The sequence below is a fragment of the Haliotis cracherodii genome, unplaced genomic scaffold, assembly GCF_022045235.1.
Source record: "Haliotis cracherodii isolate W230 unplaced genomic scaffold, xgHalCrac1.p SCAF_13, whole genome shotgun sequence".
Taxonomy (NCBI): Eukaryota; Metazoa; Mollusca; class Gastropoda; order Lepetellida; family Haliotidae; genus Haliotis; species Haliotis cracherodii.
The window spans coordinates 5896179-5914966 of NW_027266268.1; the positions used below are offsets into that span (position 1 = coordinate 5896179).

Consider the following 18788-nt stretch of genomic DNA (forward strand, 5'->3'; position numbering starts at 1 on the left):
TTTATTTCTCCCATTTCTAAGGAAACGTTTTAATGTCGTACTTGACACAGGTGAAGTATACGACTCATGGTTAATTGGGGTCATTAAACCTATCTATAAAGGTAAAGGTGACTCGTGTGATCCTAGTTCGTACAGACCCATTACTATTTTGACCTGTCTTCGAAAACTTTTTACATGTATACTTAACTGTAGATTATCCAGATTCTTAAACATTAACTCTTTATTATCCCCTTGCCAAGCCGTTTTTTTTCGTAAAGGTTACTCAACAGTTGATAACATGTTTGTTCTTAATTCAGTTATAGAATTCCTAAAACACAACAAACAGAAATTGTACTGTGCATTCATTGACTTTTCCAAAGCTTTTGACAACGTTTGGAGAGTTGGTCTTTGGTCAAAAATGTTAACTTATGGTATCCAAGGGAAATTCTTTACATTAGTACAAAATATGTATTCCAATATTAAATCCTGTATCAAGTTTAATCATGAAAAATCTGCGTTTTTCCCAAGTTTTGGGGGGATCCGACAGGGAGAAAATCTTTCTCCGTTATTGTTTTCTATCTTTATAAATGAATTTGAATCCTGGCTAAAAACATTTGAATGTAATGGTGTTGATATATCCAGCAAACATGATTTGAATTTAGTTTGTCTACAACTACTAGTTCTGTTATATGCAGACGATACAGTGCTATTTGCTACTTCAGCGTCTGCCCTGTGAGGTCCCTGGATTATTTTCATGTATATTGTCAGAAATGGAAACTAACTGTAAATAGTGATAAAACTAAAATTGTTATTTTTGGAAGTGGTAAGTGTAGAGTAAACAAGCTATCATTTTACTTTGGCAAAGAAGAAATTGAAATAGTTGATAATTATACATATCTAGGTTTTAACTTTCACAAAAATAGAAAAATGACATTTGGTATAAGTGTTCTAGCCACACAAGCTAAGAAATGTACGTTTTTGTTATTGAAAATGGCAAGAAACAATGATTTGCCACTTGACTGCGTATTTAAAGCATTCGATTTAATGATTTTACCCATTATGTTATATGGCTCTGAATTTTGGGGACATGTTAAAATAGATATACTTGAAAATATACATACCAAGTTTTTAAAATTAGCCTCTGGTCTCAGAATGTCCACACCGAATTATTTCTTTTATGATGAATTTGGAAGATTTCCTATCAGCATCCATGTTTCTAAGAGAATTATTAGTTATTGGTATAAACTCAACACGCCCCTGTCTCACTTCAAGTTATCCTCGTAACTGTACAATTTCATGTCTTTAGATAGTGTGTTAAATAATCATTCTTATTCTTGGCTTACGTATGTTGAAAATACCCTTAACTCATGTGGGCTAAGTAATGTTTATATGTTCCCAGGTAATTTTAACAGAACATGGCTGCTTAATAAAGTAGAAACTACACTAAAAGATCACTTTTACCAAGTGTGGAGGAATGCAATAGAAGTAATTCCCAAGGGACAATATCATAAACACATTAAGACCCTACCATCACTTGATGTCTTTATCTTATTGCCCAAATATATTTACTACCCAATATTAAAATTTAGAACATCCAATCATTGTTTACCTATTGAGACAGGGCGTTGGTATAATATTCAAAGGTAATTTAGAACTTGTAAATTGTGTGACTCTCCGACAATTGCAGACGAGTTTCATTATATATTTCGTTGTCCTGCTTTTGATGAAAATAGAAAAAGATTTATTTCAACAAAACTAACCAAATTTTCAAATATGGCATCTTATAGACGGTTGTTTACATCATCAGATTTCACTGTTTTAAAAAACCTAGCAAAGTTTATAAATGTTATCTTCTCTGTAATATCAAAACTTAGATAATAGACATGCTTATTATATCTACCGCTGTTTACAATATATTGTTTTAGTCCGCCGCCATTTTGACTGCTTGTATATAATGATTGACATGTAAAATGTACTCTAATACCACCATGCGTGGTTCTCTGGAGAATAAAGTGAAGGTAGAAGGTAGTACGCGGAATGTTTGGAGTAGGTTTTACCTTGATGCCGGGATCTATACAGAAATGAGTCATGTAAGTTAAGTAATCAGAATCAATCTGAAATCAACAAGTTCTATTTGTTATTATGTTTCCATTCTCGCCTTGATACAACGTGGAAAGGCAGACCAATACCGTCGTCAGTGTGCGTGATTTTGCGTCAATCATGGCGGCACGTTGAACGATTTCTGTTGTCTTTTCCAAATAAGTATTTGGACTCTAATTATTAATTCCTCAATTCTTGCAACGATTATCGACCCATGCATGTTCGTAATAATCTGAGCTAATGTATGCAACAAATTGACGACCGAATCTCTCGGAATAGTAGAAAATGTTAAGTAAAACTAGAAGTTTGCTTTGTTTACATTTTAAATGAGAAGGCCCACTGGTAGGTTTCAAAGCACAGGGTTTGGTTTCACACTTGATTATTGCGGTTGATTTCATTTGGACCGTTTGTATTAATGACTTAGACAAAATGTCAATTGATTGTTAATGGTAATATGATGAATTCAGGGATGTATGTATCGTAGCTGAGTGTGAAATACATGTGATGTGACAGGCATTTCGTCTGACGCGAAAAGAACCGTGATTTTGCAACGCTATCCAACATGGAGGTTCGGTCCAGAGTTTTTATGTTTCGAAAACGAATATAGGGGTATGGGAGTCTCTTCGGCGTTCAACAACAAACAAAACAAACAAACAAAGTTCAGGCAAAACTATATTTTAATACAATACCACACTTCACTATTATTTCTTGAACAAAGATAAACATATGTTTTTGTCTCTCATAATCTACGGGTGGTTTATGTACAAAATTGTATCACGCTGCTGTATGAATATATAGAGGTTATCACGCGAGTGTGTTTGGGGATGGTAAATATCCTGCTTTAGGAGTAAACATTTTATTTATCGAGCCTTGGCGAGCTAAATACATAGTGTTTATTCCTAATACAGGATATTTACCATCCCTAAACACACAAGCGTGATAACCTCTTTGTCTATAATGTCATTCTTTAATTCTGTGCTTCAAAATCGCTTTCCCTCCCTCACAAACATTACCGAAACATTGCGAGTTTTCCTGGAATGCGCGCATTAATATTTATTACGTCACAGGGTAAGTGATGTGTCAGTCGGACAGTGACAGTAGCCAAAATAGTTCCAACTGAAATATGTTTCTTATACAGTGGCGAAGCAACATATACGCAAAACAACAATTGTTTTTAATTGCCATTCGCGGGAATCCATCGGTCTGTCCTCTAGAGTAACTGCCCTTTGTCAAAGGGCAGCTACTCTAACCCTAGACTATGAGACGTCAAGGCCACGGTCAAATTTGTTGACAGTCGGTCTGTCCTGTCATAACGATAAGTGTAGTCAGATGTACACACAGCGACAAAACGAAACAAGGTAACAATTCAAACATATTTCTGTCAAATCCAACTATTTTAATTCAAGCTGCAGAGGTCTACAAGCACAGATATGGCTACTGATCCCGCTTGGCTAAGCCTCCCGATGGTTAATTCTGACTCGATCGCCGAATGACGAGTGCGACGCCATGTTTGTTTATAAACAGTGAAAGTAGTCCCTACTTGACCTTTGATATTTGCATCTCTATCCGCATATGACCCCAACGGGTATCGTTTTTATCCGTTGGCTTTATCCTGCCGAGAAACCGACCCATTATATGATAAACAGGTGTATGTGGTCGTACAGAAACAAACAATCCCGAACAAGTTTCTACCTCGGATTTGGGAGAGGCCACTTTACTGGCGTTTGACATATTTACACATTTTTATAAATTTGTCTATAGTACGTATACACATTCTGTATGGAACACAGTAGAAGGCTTATTAGTACAAGTCTCTTCGAAATGAACCTTTTCTGTTCCGTGCTTGATTTGTCCATGATGCTGCGTTTTGTCAGTCTAGAGTTACCTCCCTTTGACCACACGGCACACTTGCCTTTTTCAGAGTTCATGGGCTCAGTCTGCTGTGGGAAGGGTGGGCTTCTGAGTGAATGTAGTTTACTACCGCATAAGCACTATTTAAGCTATTCGTGGCGAAGAACGGGGTAAAAATTAGGGCTTTTAAAGTGCCCATCACACTTGAAAATGTTGAACTACATTTACGACACATATTGGAAGTGTTCATATGTGATATTACCTTTTGTAACCAACACCTGCATATTTGGCCTTACGAAACAATACAAAGTTTGGTAAACATTTCGTGTGCTTATTTCTCCTTATAATATCATATTGTGTCAAGAACTTGATCATGAAAGAACTCCCTGGGTCCTTCATAAATTATAGACGCTCTTTGACACAATTGCACCAAAATTAAGTGTTAAATCGTGGGTTCGAATCCTGAATTCGCACTGGTTGTGTTTCCTTTTTTTCAGCACCCTTCCCATGCCCGTTGGCACTTCTAAGACATGCAACGCCTCAGGCCTTCCTCCCGCATCAAAATTACTGAAATACTGTACAAACCAAATTACTGATCCTGTACAAACCAAATTACTTTATTTAAGCCCATACTCGTGCACGCGGGTTTCACCAAAATGATAATTGTGTCCATGACCTCTGCCACGACTGATTTTCATTATGCATGGTTTCCACGCCGTGATATGGCCTGACTAAAAATTATTGCGTGTTCTACATTATCGTGGTATCGGAAAATCTCGCAATCCGCACCCCCCTGTCGACTGTTTACTTGTGCAAATCTGAGCACGATATTTTATCGCCTGATCGGATACAGGACTCGTTTTAGAATGTTACGACTACACCTAAGTAAACATATTAACTTGTTCATAACAGTCTCGGACATTGGCATTGTCCCTATCTCCATCCGTAATTGGTTAGAAAAAAAATCATTTTGTTTGGACGATCCCCGGTAACCCAATTCGTATGGAAATTGATTATGCATGATTCATAACAGTACATTTTGTAAAGCACATTTTCCACGCATAAATATTTCCCACAAAATAGCGATACCGCGAAAATATAGAGACCCCCCCCTCCAACCCACCAACCATAACCCCCACCCCCTTGAGTCGCTAATGGCAGATCCTTTGTTTACCGATCTCGCTTAAGAAAATCAGAATTGATAAATCATATTTCAAGTGTAATAAGGTTGAACAAATAACACGATTTTTAAATTACATATATTTAATAGGTTAGTAAGCGTACGACCCATCATAAATTAACTACCGCGATAATAAAGCGTACCGTGCTAACTGGAATACTGTTCACAGTGACGTAATTAAAACCCAACTCTCCCACTTCCTCTGTTTCAGACGCTGTCAGCTTTTGGGGCGTCACTGGTTACCCTGGTTACGCGTGGAGTACTCACTATGGTCGTTTGTGGACTGTGATATTTACTTCCGGTCATGTGACTTTTGGATTTACATAAAAAGCCCTTAAAGGTTTTAACAAGGGTGTTCCTAAACTGTTGACTAAACACACAGTACATGACTACATTCAAGGCGGAGTTACTCACATACAAAAACCGCAAAATGACTGTCACTTTCGCTACCACTTGAAATTGGGTGAGAAAGTCTTCCATAGTCATAAATGAAAATATGTTCATGAAGAGAAACACTGGTATCTGGAAGAAAGATATCCCTGTGATCAAAACAGTGATATTAATCTGACTTTTATAACTCGTGCGTTGAGAGACGTTGTGATAAAGGTCTCCTTTTCTTCGTAATAGTATTATTTTATGAAGTAGGAATATATTCAAGGCCAACACAATAAGTCCTAAAATGAAAGTGAAAAAAACAAACACTCTCTCATAGTCCTTGCGAAATGACTGCACTACCATTCCTTCAAAGTCATCTTCAAACGTGTTCATCGTGGTCGTCATTATCATCTCCTTAGTCATCTGCGGCAGATGAAACAATACTGACGCCATCACTATCCCTGCAATAGCGATACGAGTTCTCCGAACTGTCACAACGAATGTAACCTTGAGCGGCGTCACCACGGCAATACAACGCTCGATGGCGAGTGCTAACGTCAGCAGAAGGCCAATATTAAGCAACAGATAACCTATAAATCTCTCCACAGCCTGTCCGAGTGGCCGGGAATTGATAACGACGCCTGCTGAACTTGCTCTCGGTTGTGCGGATGGGTGAGAAACTCCGGTTGTGTTTGAGGCAGGAAACTGTTCATTTGATACATTAAAAAACACATTATACTCTTGGTGTGTCTCGTTTTCGAATGAAGACGTCACTTCCGTTTCCATTAGTGACTTTATAAGGAGATACAATTTCTGTTTTTCTGAAATCGTGGTATTTCTGGTATCATTCCCAATGATGAAATGTGGGAAGTCAAACTTCGTGACGGCGGAAAACTGAAGGGACTGCTGATATGCAGAAATGGCGGGTTGAACGTCGGAGTAAAGCGAGTAAAACAAAATGGCGGTGTCGCACACAGTCAGGGCCTGGAGAAGACAATATGGCGGCGAGCGCAGATGACGTCGACAGAGGATGCGTAGACTAAGAATGTTGCACACGACACCCACTGTGATGATGAAAGCGAGGCAAATTCCGTGCAGGATGAAGATGAACCTGATCTCGGACAAGATGTCGTCGATGTTGAGGTTTAGAGATTCGAGGCCGTCCGACTTCTTGGAATCCATTAGTACGTATGTACCTAATATTCAAACGTGTACAGTTTACTGTGTGCAATGAGTCTAGTTTGAGTCGGCTAGGACGTAATCTGGTCACATGGAAAATTGAAGAATGTTTGTAATTTTCTACGTGCGACACATGCACCTACATCATGGGTAATGTCTTCTTGTATCGCGCCTTGAACTCAAAACACACCCGCACTTTTTATACCTCCACCCTACGTCGCACCTCCAACCCACGCAAAACAATTTATCCCACGGCTTGAATGGTACTATTTGACTGACCAAACACTAAGTGACTCTTAACCTTCATTTACATCCGGGTATCGCCAGTAATGAACCGCCATGTCCTCCCCGACCCTTATGGAAGAGAATGTTGTATCGTAGCGACAATCATTGCGACCTTTCGTCCTCTGCAGAGAACGTCACTGAACAGTCTGGCTTTGTGTACAGAATGGCGCTGTTGAGTACAAGAACATTTATCAGATACCATTCCAGTACCAATAACAGAAGTCTCTGATAATCACACTGTGTGTGTGTGTGTTTAAACTCCGTCTGGCAGATAAAGGTCATCCCTGTAACCCATAGTGACAACTCGGCGATGATGCAGATACGATTTGTTTGTTTCGTATTTTCATTACATGATGCAGTCGGTGGTACAGGAAGTCTAGAGACCTGATAGGAACGCAGTTTGTTTGATGGAACCCACGACTGTGAGTTACTTTCAGACCAGTACTCATTGATGGAAGATTCTTAGAAGCCCCGAGGGGCTTCGAAACAGATAAAGCAAAACTGCCAATAATAAAAATCACCAAACTGACCAAATTTAAGAACTCTCATCCATATTCTCATAGATTATTTTTGTTACTCTTTGAATTGTTTCAAAGGGAAAAAGGGGCGGTGGGGTAGCATAATGGTTAAAGCGTTAGCTCGTCACGCCGAAGGCACTGGTTCGATTCCCGACATGAGTACAATGTGTGAAGCCCATTTCTGGTGTCCCCCGCCGTGATATTGTTGGAATGTTGCTAAAAAAAACGGCGTGAAACCATACTCACTTAATCACTTTAAAGGGTAAAAATAACTCTGCACATGCAGAAAGTTTGGTTGACCCGTAAACACTTATACATTCTTCGCTTACCCGGGTACTCTCTAACGTGACACCCCAGAGTTAGAAGGATCCAGTGACATAGCCGACGTAAGTTATAACTGAACGGGTCCCGTGATGATTCAGGATTAGAACTGTTCTTCAGAAACCAATATAGTGAGGACTAATTTATAACGGGATCGGGTGCTAAGGCTCGCTGACATGGTTGATGCATGTCATCGTATCCCAATTGTGTAAATCGATCCTCAGGATCAGGTTCGATTATTTACAGAAATATTGTTGAGTGCGACGTTAAAGAAAAAACTTTAAAATAATACTGAACGGTTTTGAAACTAATCCACGAGTTCATACAATCTCATTAAAATCAGATCTTAGTTATCGCTACCGCTAAACAAAGATCTGAGGACATCCCATTACGGGTCACGTCAGACCGACCTTGCGCAAACTTTGACCGACCAATGGAATGACCAATCAGAAGGCAGCTTTCTCGTGCTTTACGGCAATAATTTTAAATTTGACAAATTCTCGATTACAAATTTGAAACCTGAACAAAAGAACATTCTGGAATGGCTAATAGATGGTCTAGATTATAAGGATTCAGTCGTTAAACCCGTAACTATCTTCGTAGTTAAAGTTTTCGAGGTTGCAGGATTAGAAATCACATTCCGACTGTCGCTTACATAATCTGGTAAGCCATGCTCTGATTGGTCGGATGAAAGGTCGTTCTGACGTGACCCCTAATGGGATGTCCTCACATCTTTGTTCAGCGGTAGCGAGAACTGAGGTCTGATTGCGAGTTCATATTGCACCGCTCAAGTGATCAGTCAAAAGGAATGGCATCAAGTGAAGAATTTTCAGACCGCTTCAATGAATGTGAAAAACTGTCCCAGCACATCGGCCTCGAGGGTGAGATTATAAGTTGTAGCAGGATCACGGGGGGTCCACGGGGCCCGGCTAGTATAGAACCTAACGCGGGACGCATACAACCCCATGTACTCCGAGTGATCCTGCTACAACGCTCTTCCAGACATGTTTTAATGTGACATTGTAAAACAATTAACACAAATTCAAAATTGATAGAAAATAACTGTTCGACCGAGAGCTGAGGTTAGCCTGTGCTATGCCACTTGACTTTCATTGACTCGGAAACAGCGTGCGGCCTTTTGTTTCGAAGCGGGTGTTATTATGATACTCAGGAGTCCACGTGCAGCCTGTCTCGTGGCGGGATACATAGATACATGGTATTTTGTCAAGATCGCGTGGACCAATCAGATGTCATCCTTCTGACATAGAGGTACATTCGTCACCACTCTCCCCTTTCCGTAACCTGCAAGAAGACTCGTCCCATCTATCGATAAATGTTATGTGCGAAAATACGACAAACCTATCAGAATGCGCGTATGATTTTAAGTTCTTCGTCAAAGAATCCCTCAGAAATAATTTTTGATTTTACATATGTCGTGCATCTTAAAATACACCCAAGACACAGTTAAATGTGTTCAATCATACTGTATAATTCCGCACGCCCCAATGTGCTTTAAATTGCATCTGAAATATATATATATAACATGGGGAAATGTTATGTGAACCATTACGCAACGAGATGAAAATTGTTTTGGGTATGCCCGTTTGCGCTAAGACGAAACCCGGTCGCAAAAATGGCCATGAGAGGGGCACGAGTCGCTTTTCGGCTTGTCCCGGAATAACACTAGTTGGTCACGAATGATAGAGGTATGATGAAGTATTTTATCAAGACCACGTGGACCAATCAGATCTCACCATTATGATAATAGTTGATGTACCCTCGGGCTCGGGGAACAAAAGCCAACATAGAGATTACATATCAACTCATGTCACTCGAGGGGCCGATGGACAACGAATTTATGTTACCGTACAACTAATTATACTGCAGGGATGTCGTATGCTGTTATGCATGCATGATCTGGTCCCAATCGGTAAGAATACAGTCAGCAGACTACAGAAAACAAACTTAGAGTTATTCCCCTAGATCTATTTCATTCGGAAAATATGATCGTATATTTATTATGTCTCAAAGTGAGATTGACCAATCAGAGAGCAGGACTACTGAAACCACATGAACCCGTATACCGTCAGTAAAAATCCAAGATGGTTGATACTTACCTCATATGCGATCGTATACCGTCAGTAACAGCCATCTTGGATTTTCCAACACCCACCTCACATATTTCACATGGCAAAGCTGGTACCGAAATTCGTTATTTGACACTGTTTTGTGTTTTACAATCATTAATTGTGATGTGCAAGGACATTAATCTGTTTTTTAGATCACATTCGTGACTTTATTGATAAAGTTACAGTTAAAATTTTCTACAAGGTTGGGCCTCTAAGGTTTGAGGAGTGGTCTCCCTTTGACATCAGCAATGGTTGTCAAACGATTTGATAGTAGCACCGATGAGGAAATCTCTGATAAAAGGCAAAGTGTCTGATATGGATACCAGAAAGTGTAAACTTTTCGGCGTAATAATCTCGTTATGGTGTCTTTAGTTGCCATATACGGTGTCATATTAGGTGAGCAGAAAAATATTTTTTCTGCTCACCTAATATGACACCGTAATCGGCATCTAAAGACAACATAAATGATAATATCAGGAGAAGGGCGTATTACATCATTATTTCGAGATACGAAAATTCGGATGGTATGTTGCAAACAGTTCGGCAATTCGAGCGGGGAACATATGAAATGTTCCTTAATATGTGTTTACAGGGATCATTGGAAATGATAGAATGGGTTTAAGCAATCAGAATCAGACATTCATGTGTAAGGGAAGGTAATACTCACTGATAGGCACGCCTTTCTGTGCCTTCAGGGTGTCTATATTCGGCTAGCGGACAGGGAAGGATTCATTCCTTACAAAAAAAACCTAAAAACAATAATTTATAATGTTAAAAAAACGCTTAAAAAGGATTTCCAGCCCGTGATACACTGGCTCTGAAAAAACATTACTGAACTCGTGAATAAGAGGTGAGTGGATGTGCGTGTGGGTGGGTGGGCGTGTGGGTATGTGAGTGGGTTTGTGAGTAAGTGGGTGGGTGTGTGAATGGGTGGGTGAATAGAGTTAAACGCACTGTTCATAGCGGCGACAGAGTCTAGAAGCATGTAGCATAGGGTGGCGGGGTAAGGCAAGTGGTTAAAGATCTTCCTCAGGTTCAGACTTAGGTTCGAGTCCCACCATCGGTACCATGGTCAAACCCCATTCTCTCTGTATGCTTACATTGTAGCTAAACTGGTGTAAACCCAAACAAATTCATATAGAAAATCCGAATTATTAGGAATGTATATAATTTTCCTTCAGTCTGTGGTTTCTGGCAGAGCAGAGAACTGACTGCTAGATGACGTTTGTAGTGTTGATTATTTAATAGATAGTGAGTGAGTGAGTTGGGTTTAACGCCGTTTTGAATTGTTATAGTTATTCAGTTCGATCAGGGTGTGTCAGCTTAATGCTGGACGATAGACCGAAGTGGTGCAGATCTCAGACGTATAACACTTTGGTGAACCCATTTGAAGGCTTTATGGCGGCGGTCTGTTAATAATCAAGTGTGGACCAGACAGTCTAGTGATTGACATCATGAGCATCGATCTACGACTAGGATACGATTACAAGCATATCCCAAGTCCTATACGCTGACCATCCGTTTTAGTTAGTTGCCTTTTAATACAAATCTTGGTTTATTAAAGATCAATTCTAAACCGGATCTTCACGGGTCGTACCATCTTTAAACGTCTTTGAACGTGGATCGAACCACCGACCAGACGCTGTATACACTAGACCACGGAGGCGGTCAAACAAACTTTAGAATAACATACTGATTAAAGCACATGTAAAATGTTTGTTTCTAAGGTTGGGTGAGGTGAAATTGGGTTTAACGTCTCGTCCAAGATTATTGCACTTATATAGCAACGTGCATGCACGTGTGTGTGTGGCTGCTTGTACTAGTCCGGACTGATGCCAATTTATAGTGCTAGCACACTGAGATACCATGCCGCAATTTAACATGAATACCTCACTCAGACACAGTATACTGACTCCGAGCCGACCAGTCCTTGTTTTAGCCCCTTAATGCCGAGCGCCAGACAGGGTAACAACAAGTACCATCTTTTAATGTCTTTTGGTATGACGCGGCCGGGGATCGAACCCCGGACCTTCCGCTCTCCGGGTGGACGCTCTACCGCTAGACCACGGAGGCGGTTTATTCTAAGGAGTCCATGATAAAGCAAGTAAAGAACGTGAATTGTAAACCTCAAAGTTTGCAATGCGTTAACGATCCAATTATGACATCAAACAGATGTAAAGAGACACGTACGCACAAGCTCAATTATATAAACTGATGGCCAAAAGAAAGTTTCACACTTTAAAACGGAAATTGCAAAATTTTGAAAACACAAGGTCAAACTAAATCAATGCAAAACACATCGTCCAAACACAACAATGGTCTAAGTAGAAAATTATACACGTCCAAGGCACGATTTTCGTTTTTGAAAACTGGTGCTACTTGGTCAGCCGAACTAAATGTGCAATAACGGTATATACATGATACGGGTGGTATATCAGACATTCACACTGATAAAAAAAACAACCACAGAAATGCCACGGCTGACACCCGAGCAACGTGAGCGGGCCCTGGGTATGATACAGATGGGAGCCACCTATGCCCACTTTGCTAGATCTTTAGAACTCCAGTATTGCTGTACCTAACCTGATGCAGCCCCAGGGTAACTACGCCCAAAGAAGACTGGCACTTGCGTATATCGTATCTCTGGAATCAATTCCGGACAGTGCCTACACAGGCAACACCTCACACCATTCGGGCAACTGTCATGCCAATATCGGATGCTGTTTGTCTGTCATTTTAAATGTGGATTTCGTTGAGATTTTGATCTTTTCAACACATTTTACTTCATCCATCTATCTTTTGTGTTTTTTAAACTAAAGGGTTTTAAAACTATGTTAATGTTTCTTTTGGTCGTCAGTTTAAAACAGAATTAATACAAGCAAAATTAATAGATATCTAATGAACGAATGACAACATAAGGACAGAGTGTCATGTTCTGTATAGTAGATGTCCATTGTTATTGTTTGTTTCTATGTAAGTGTATACACTCTGCAAAAAGGAAACGCAAAAACAATAAAATCATAAATATATGACAGTGTTGCCGATATCCATACCAAATTAATATAAAAAAATGAATTAGTCTTTTCTGCATGGATTGGGATTGATTTGTGTACTGCAGAAATTTTGTGAAAAGATGGAAAAATAGCAAAAACACAACCACGTGAGTGCCTGGCGCCGAAACACACCAACATGACATGCATGTGCAACATCACTAGCATGCGTGGACACGAATGGAACGATAAGGACAACTAAAACAGAGACATCGCGAGGTGGAAATGACAACCTGTTGGCCAAATGCGCATTATTTAGAGTCGTTTTTGCTCAACTCCTGATTGGAATGTCAGTACAAAAAGCTCTCTTTCGCCACACCTTACATATTTTATGAACCAACATTATTATCACCAAAGACAGAAAAGAAGAACTGTATGTTTTGATCAAGTTTGCATTTCAAATAAAAGAAATATAAAACTGTACGAAATGTGTTTTTGAGTGGTTAAAAGCTTTGGGGGTGCAGGCGCAATGTGAACACCTCGTGGGAAATCGGGGTTAGAATTTGTCACTGCAAGCTATTTTGGTGTTAAGAGGCGTCCATTGGAGCGGGTGGTCAGCCTTGGTGACTTGCTTGATGACGTGTCATTGTACCCCGACAACGTGCATCGCTGCTTACAATATCAATCACTGGATTGTCCGATTAACATTCGAGTATTTACAGGCCGTAGGAGTGCTGCGTTAAACAGCAAATAAACAATGTGAGACGCCTTTTCTTAGTGATACTGTCGTGATATGGTAGAAATGTTAAAAAAAGCGGCGGCGTAAAACTAAATTCACTTACTCGTTACTGTACCACTGTGATCGTCGGTCCATTGCCCCTGTGGTGGTGCAGCTGCCGGGCGTGAGTGAGTGCGTGAGTGAGTTAGTGAGAGTGATCATTATCTTAAAACGCCGCATCAGCAATCTTGCAGACATTCGTGGAGAGAAATTATATCTACCCGCTTATGTTGTTGTTGTTTGTTGTTTAACGCAGCAATATTCCATCTCTATGATGGCGGTCTGTAAATAATCGAGTATGGAAAAGACAATCAAATGATTGACATCATGAGCATTGATACACGCAATTGGGATACGATGACATGCATCAACCAAGTCAGCGAGCCTGACCACCCGATCCCGTAAGTCGCCTTTACGACAAGCATAGTCGCCTTTTACGGCAAGCATGGGTTGCTGAATTATTCTACCCCGAATCTTCACGGGACTACAGTCTTATGTAAACAAAAACAATGAATGTGACGTTGAAAAATCACTAAAATCTCAGTCAAATACCACATTTAAAGGTTACTGAATGTTAAGATCTATCACAAACATTCACGCCAACCCAAGGTGTGAGTCAAGTAGTCTTTCTACGTAAAAATAAAAAAATGATGTGAGCACAGCCGCCCGCTCATCAAACAGACGTAAATCTAATATACACATTCTTCAGCTCAATCAGAATAAAAGTAACAATTCACTTTTTTTTAAATCTCGACAAAGCCTGATTGAAGTCTTTAATTCAGGTTAAAGAACCTCTTCGACCATTGTGTGTGAGAAAGAGTACGCACCTAGTCTGCCTGAAAACGTCATAGATTATTAGATTTCTAACATATTAGTCAGAAACATGTTATGTTTTTTCGTGGCTTGATGGATGATGTTGCTTCAGTAAGTATGGAAACAACCCAAAATAGATGAAATGAAACTGCATATTGTGTTAGAAAAAGATGATGAATCGATGTACAATTGGTTATGCCCAACACTGCATCAATATTATCCATGGCTGGGTTATTAACGCAGCAAGAGCAAAAGGTTACCATCAGCAACACGGGCAACCAGCCTGTATCAGTCTTTGACGAAACTGTTAATGCCGATGCCGATTGTGAAGAATGTAAAGGATTGTGAAGAATGTAAAGGATAGCACGTAGGACAGGGTCGCCCGCTGAAGTCAACCAACCAACGTCTGTCGCTTGTACAGGGGGGAAAGCGTCTTCAGGCACATAACATCATCGGTTTTACCAGTGCTTTGTCACCTGTTTCACCAGCAGATAAGGACACGACCAAATGTTTTGGGACATTCATGAAGCCATACGTTGGGTGGGATGTTCCGTCTTTTGCAAACCAGTATAAAGAGAATGTTTTGGCCATTGTTGATACTTTAAAATGGATAGGAGACAAAACCCAATGGACGGTTTTTTTCAATTAGCATTCGACCTAAACAAACAAATCAGCATGCCAAGGGCCATCGAGGTCAAGCTGATTGCTACAGTAACTTATGATGCAACAACATACCCTATATATCCCGGGCTCGCATTTTGGGTGAACCTTTAATAACCCCTCCTGGATCCGTGGGAGGTGGGAGGACATATCAACTATCATTCGGTTCAGGCGGGACATGGACGTGGAAATGTGCAAGCTGGGCGTAGCACACTGCCTTAACTAGTTTAGCTTGAGAGCTATCCTTCGGGGTTTACGCATTCTGATAATAATATTAAAAGCAACAAATGTTATATTTGGGATAACACTTTCTTAGTAAAGTACAGATTCTCGTATTTTTTTTGGGTATATTGATAGCCTCCTCAGAACTGGCAGGGACCATGAGAATCTGACTGTATTGAAACAAAGCATTGAGATGGCCGCCACACAATGTGATGTTTGCCATGAGCATGAATGTCAAAGTGAAGAATAAGTCAAACGCGTAAACAGCAGGAGTAACTATGACTGTTAGATGCAGAGACGTTTTCGCGGTGAAAAGGTAGAAGGCTTCTGAAAAAAACCGTAACGGCATTAAGTGAGGCACATATTTTAATAGAGAGTTGGAGGAGGAGCATCGGCGTTAACCTCGTACGAAGTCGCAAGAGTACGAGGAATGGGTTGCAGTTACTGTATGGCAATTTCAACTTACCCATGGACAGTACCCCAGTAAGTAAACCGGGCGAGGATGAGAGGGTAAGGGCGAGGGTGAGGGCGAGGTATGAGGGCGAGGGTGAGGGCGAGGGATGAGGGCGAGGGCGAGGGATAAGGGCGAGGGTGAGGGCGAGAGATGAGGTAAGGGCGAGGAACGGGGGCGAGGGTGAGGGTGAGGGCGAGAGCGAAGGCGAGGGATGAGGGCGAGGGCGAAGGGCGAGGGCTGAGGGTAAGGGCGAGGAATGGGGGCGAGGGCGAAGGGCGAGGGCTGAGGGTAGGGCGAGGGCTGAGGGTAAGGGCGAGGGCTGGGGGTAAGGGCGAGGGCTGAGGGTGAGGGCTGAGGGTGAGGGTGAGGGCGAGGGCGAGGGCGCGGGCTGAGGGTGAGGGTGAGGGCGAGGGTGAGGGCTGAGGGTGAGGGCGAGGGCTGAGGGTAAGGGCGAGGGCTGAGGGTAAGGGCGAGGGCGAGGTATGAGGGCGAGGGCGAGGGCGAGGGCTGAGGGTAAGGGCGAGGGCGAGGGCGAGGGCGAGGGCTGAGGGTAAGGACGAGGGCGAGGGCGAGGGCGAGGGACGAGGGTAAGGGCGAGGGCGAGGGCGAGGGCTGAGGGTAAGGGCGAGGGCGAGGGCGAGGGCGAGGGCTGAGGGTAAGGACGAGGACGAGGGCGAGGGCGAGGGCTGAGGGTAAGGACGAGGGCTGAGGGTGAGGGCGAGGGACGAGGGTAAGGGCGAGGGATGAGAGTAAGGGCGAGGGATGAGAGTAAGGGCGAGGGATGAGGGTGAGGGCGAGGGATGAGGGCCAGGGTGAGGGCGAGGGATGAGGGCGAGGGATGAAGACTGAGGGATGGGGGTAAGGGCGAGGGATGAGGGATGATTGCGAGGGCGAGGGATGAGGGTAAGGGCGAGGGATGAGAGTAAGGGCGAGGGATGAGGGCGAGGGATGAGGGCCAGGGTGAGGGCGAGGGATGAGGGCCAGGGTGAGGGCGAGGGATGAGGGCCAGGGTGAGGGCGAGGGATGAGGGCGAGGGATGAAGGCTGAGTGATGGGGGTAAGGGGGAGGGATGAGGGATGAGGGCGAGGGCGAGGGATGAGGGTAAGGGCGAGGGATGAGGGTGAGGGCGAAGACGAGGGATGAAGGTAAGAGCGAGGGATTAGAGTGATGGATGAGGGCGATGGATGAGGGCGAGGGATGAGGTCGAGCTCGAGGGCAAGGGTGAGGACGAGAGATGAGGTCGAGGTCGAGGGCAAGGGTGAGGGCGAGGGATGAGGTCGAGGTCGAGGGCAAGGGTGAGGGCGAGGGATGAGGTCGAGGTAGAGGTCGAGGGCAAGGGTGAGGGCGAGGGATGAGGTCGAAGTCGAGGACAAGGGTGAGGGCGAGGGATGAGGTCGAGGTCGAGGGCAAGGGTGAGGGCGAGGGATGAGGTCAAGGGCGAGGATGAGGATGAGGATGAGGTCAAGGGCTAGGGCGAGGGTGAGGACGAGGGTGGGGAACGCCAGAAACCTATGACTGCGGGTTTGAATCCCGGTTCGCCCCAATAACGTTTCTGAATTTGTCACTATACACTATACACTTCTCGTGGGTTTGACCTAAGCGGTAAACGTCTGAGACTTGCATCACTTCGGGCTTTCCTCCCAAATTAAGCTGAGAGGCTGTGATATAACTGTAATACTGTTAAAAGCGGCGTTAAACCCAACTCACTCACTCACCCTCGTTAGTGGTTAATTTTTTTCAGGTTTCAGCTGCAGTAACCGCATCTCTGCGCTGTTCCCAATAAACGATTTCAATATTGACACAGAGCCATGGGCTGTCCCATCGTGTTTTCCTAATACATCCCCGATCCAAACAAACACTTCTAAACCCTTCTGCAAAACACTTTATATGCCCGTACCCTCTCGAGAATTCAAAACCGATAAATACTTCGAAAGATGCTTTCCTTGAGTGTTTTAGGAAGCGAACCGTATTACAGATTATCATTCATGTAATCTTATGGCAGGGTTGTGAGTGCGGTATGTTCTGAATAGGGAATCTATTACAAAAACACGGCCCGTAACTCTGTGGAGCGACAAGTCAGTATCAAAATCGTTTACAGGGAGCAGCAAAGACATACGACTTCAGCAGCTACGTAGTCGTAGCTCTTAGGAGAAGAAAAATATTTAAATAAAAAATATTTAATTTCAGTACACTGCAAAGTTACAATACGGAAGTTACATGGGATGTGCAACTCGACGTTAATAAGACAAATATATGTAGTTCACTCTACAAAATAAAAAAAGACTGAAAGCACGTGTCACGTGTTACATCTACTGTACATACACAAATCTTAATCTTAAACATTCGCCTATCATGACGTCATTTCTGGAGATTCGAACATGCGCTCGCAACTTGATGACGTCGTTAGTTGGACAAGATTATTTTTTAGAAGGACGTGTCAATAGAGAGTTGTTCCCCCTAGGTGTAGCTGGACAAGCTCCTCACAGCGATATCCCGTTCGCGGAGCTCTCTAAACCATCGATGCCACCAGTCAAAGCTCCTCACTGTGATGGGTGGTCACAACCATGCTTGGAGTTGAACTCGCAACCGACGCACCGTTATGTTTACAAACAAGCGATGATTGTCGTGGCGCCAAATACACTCACCCTAACTAAATTGCTTTCTTTGTTTGTCTATTTCAATTTATATTTCCTTTTAACTATTATGAAATTGATATTGTAAGAATGTAAGGGGAAAGTTGGGTGATTTTCCGTTCGTCTGCAATCTCGAACCAATCTTATCAAACAAATAAACAGGTAAATTCATCTGGTAAATATGGTCAGCCGTAAACCTTTTCAAAACTCACAATGATGTCATTTTCAAAAACATAAACAAGGGGATAAACGTTACTACATTTGGGGTTAGGGGGCACGGGTGGCCCAGTCGTCTTAGGCGCCGCGATTCGCTGTGCAGAG

General features: G+C 42.4%; 1 protein-coding gene across 1 annotated transcript; it reads right to left on the reverse strand.

The window, feature by feature from the left end:
- Positions 1-7051: 7051 nt before the first annotated feature.
- LOC139459424 (uncharacterized) lies at positions 7052-18400 on the reverse strand. The gene is made up of 3 exons (XM_071240875.1): positions 18379-18400; positions 15847-17386; positions 7052-7118 (listed from the first exon to the last, which is right to left on the reverse strand). Exons 1-3 carry the CDS (start codon positions 18398-18400, stop codon positions 7052-7054), a joined length of 1629 nt encoding a protein of 542 aa, XP_071096976.1.
- Between the last annotated feature and the right edge of the window lie 388 nt (positions 18401-18788).

What these genes read in the sequence shown, in the direction of transcription:
- LOC139459424 (XM_071240875.1), bottom strand. Translation starts at nt 18,400, where the DNA reads ATGGTTGTGACCACCCATCACA. An exon ending in GGTTGTGACCACCCATCACA is followed by an intron (nt 17,387 to 18,378) that starts GTGAGGAGCTTT and finishes TGACAAATTCAG; the next exon opens with AAACGTTATTGGGGCGAACC. An exon ending in TACTGGGGTACTGTCCATGG is followed by an intron (nt 7,119 to 15,846) that starts GTAAGTTGAAAT and finishes TGTACTCAACAG; the next exon opens with CGCCATTCTGTACACAAAGC.